Source organism: Ixodes scapularis, unplaced genomic scaffold (assembly GCF_016920785.2).
Source record: "Ixodes scapularis isolate PalLabHiFi unplaced genomic scaffold, ASM1692078v2 PGA_scaffold1__304_contigs__length_218370807, whole genome shotgun sequence".
Taxonomy (NCBI): Eukaryota; Metazoa; Arthropoda; class Arachnida; order Ixodida; family Ixodidae; genus Ixodes; species Ixodes scapularis.
In genome coordinates, this window is record NW_024609846.1 from 86,984,371 (window position 1) to 86,986,223 (window position 1,853).

Sequence of the window (1,853 nt, forward strand, 5' to 3'; positions counted from 1 at the left end):
GGCTGCCACGTTGCCTGAGGGCTACATAGTTGCTGATTGAAAGCTCTCATTCCGATAAAGTTAGAGCAACAAAATCTCAGCTCATCATTTTATTTAGAGCCGTATCTACAATTAATATTGTATCTCTCTTTACTACTAAACGTTTACTTCTTTTTGTAGTTTGCTTCACGCGGAACATGCCACACGCTGTAAATGCTTTAATATTGTGCCGCTAGGAGGTGTGTCGTCGTATTGGAGAGCCGTGTAGGATGTGAACGACCCCGCTTCATTAGTTGCTACCAGGAACTCCTCACGCACAGCTGGTTTTCATTTTATTATATCCCTGTTTTGCTGTTTTTACTGCGGCTTTGACGTTTCTGTGCTGACGCCCTCAACGATAGGGCATCGACCTCGGCTCTGTCAACACAGGTGTACCGTGAGCGGACCGCCGAGCATCCATCCGCAGCACAATAGAGTTCCCTGAGGCGCTTATCACGCGCACGACGCCGGAGAGTAAATTGTTCGAAACGATCAGAGTATCGGAGAGCCCGCCGTTCCGCCAGCAACGCCCTTCAAGATGGAAGAACGTCGCACGTCCGGAGGCCCCTCGAAGAAATCCCAAGACCAACCGGTGCTGCTTGGATATTGGGCAATCCGCGGATTGGGCAACAGCATCCGCCATCTATTGAACTACGCGGGCATTCGTTACACCGAGAAGACGTACCCGTTCGGAGCTCGAGGTCAGGAAAACAGGCGGAGCGAATGGCTGGCCGACAAGCCGCGGCTAGGACTGGACTTCCCCAACCTACCCTACCTCGTGGATGGTGAGATAAAGGTCACTCAGAGTCTGGCGATTCTGCGGTACCTGGCCCGTCACTCGGGTCTTTTTCCGACCCAAGAGCGCGAGCGAATCTTGGCCGACCTTGCAGAGCAGCAGCTCAACGATCTTATGTGGGAAAACATCCGCCTCTGTTATGACCCGGACTACAGCGTGAGTAAGCGAGACGCTTTTCTACAACAGCTTCTAGGCGACCGGCTTCCGGCGTTGACTCGGTTCCTGGGAGAGCGTCTCTTCTTGACCGGGGACGCTCCGAGCTACGTGGACTTTTTGGCCTTCGAGGCACTCGATCAACACCGGGTGCTGTGGCCCAAGGAGTGCAGCCTCCGGGATCAGCCCAAGCTTCTGGACTACCTGCGCAGGATCGAGTCGCTCCCGGCGTTCCGGGACTACCTGGCTTCCGAGGCTTTTGTCAGCTGGCCCGTATGGAGCGAGTTGTCATCCTACGGAGGACCGGACACAGCCAGGCCCGTTGCCAGGGGATGATTGAAACCAGAGGCGATTTTCGGTTGCACCGGCTGTATCCATGTAAAGGCCAGAGTTGTAACTTTCCTAATGAATGAAATGCGGAAAAATAATAAAAGTACACACAAAAAGATATTGGAGCCCCTTGGTTTTGATTGTCGTAGTGGTACTATTCGCGACTCCGACTGTTTATAGATAGCGCCAGTCGTTTTTTTGTTTTTTTTTTTGTCTTTCTTTTGTTTATGGCAGATATAGTGAGGTTCGGAGATAGTATGCCATCTGCTGAGCGTGTCTGGTGTGCTCGTTGCACTGAGCGACACAAATTATTCCCGATTGTACGAGGAGCCTGGGATTCTACACACGCAAATAATCGCTTTATACTAAAAATAGGTGTTAGCGCTATATTTACGCCATGAAGCACGTTGTGATTAAAAAAAGAAGCAGTTTTGGGTGTGGCAACGTGTGTCACATCCAACACTGCTTTATACACTGCAGTACATACTGGAGATTGATCAAATTTTAACATCGCTTGAAACTTATCTTGTTGGCAGAGGATAGTTTGTCGAATTAA

The 1,853-nt window shown here is 50.4% G+C and overlaps 1 protein-coding gene across 1 annotated transcript; it reads left to right on the plus strand.

Moving 5' to 3' along the window:
• Window positions 1–204: 204 nt before the first annotated feature.
• LOC8051967 (glutathione S-transferase Mu 1) lies at window positions 205–1,417 on the plus strand. The gene has a single exon (XM_040220846.3). It carries the CDS (start codon window positions 557–559, stop codon window positions 1,301–1,303), a length of 747 nt encoding a protein of 248 aa, XP_040076780.2. The 5' UTR covers window positions 205–556; the 3' UTR covers window positions 1,304–1,417.
• Window positions 1,418–1,853: the final 436 nt, after the last annotated feature.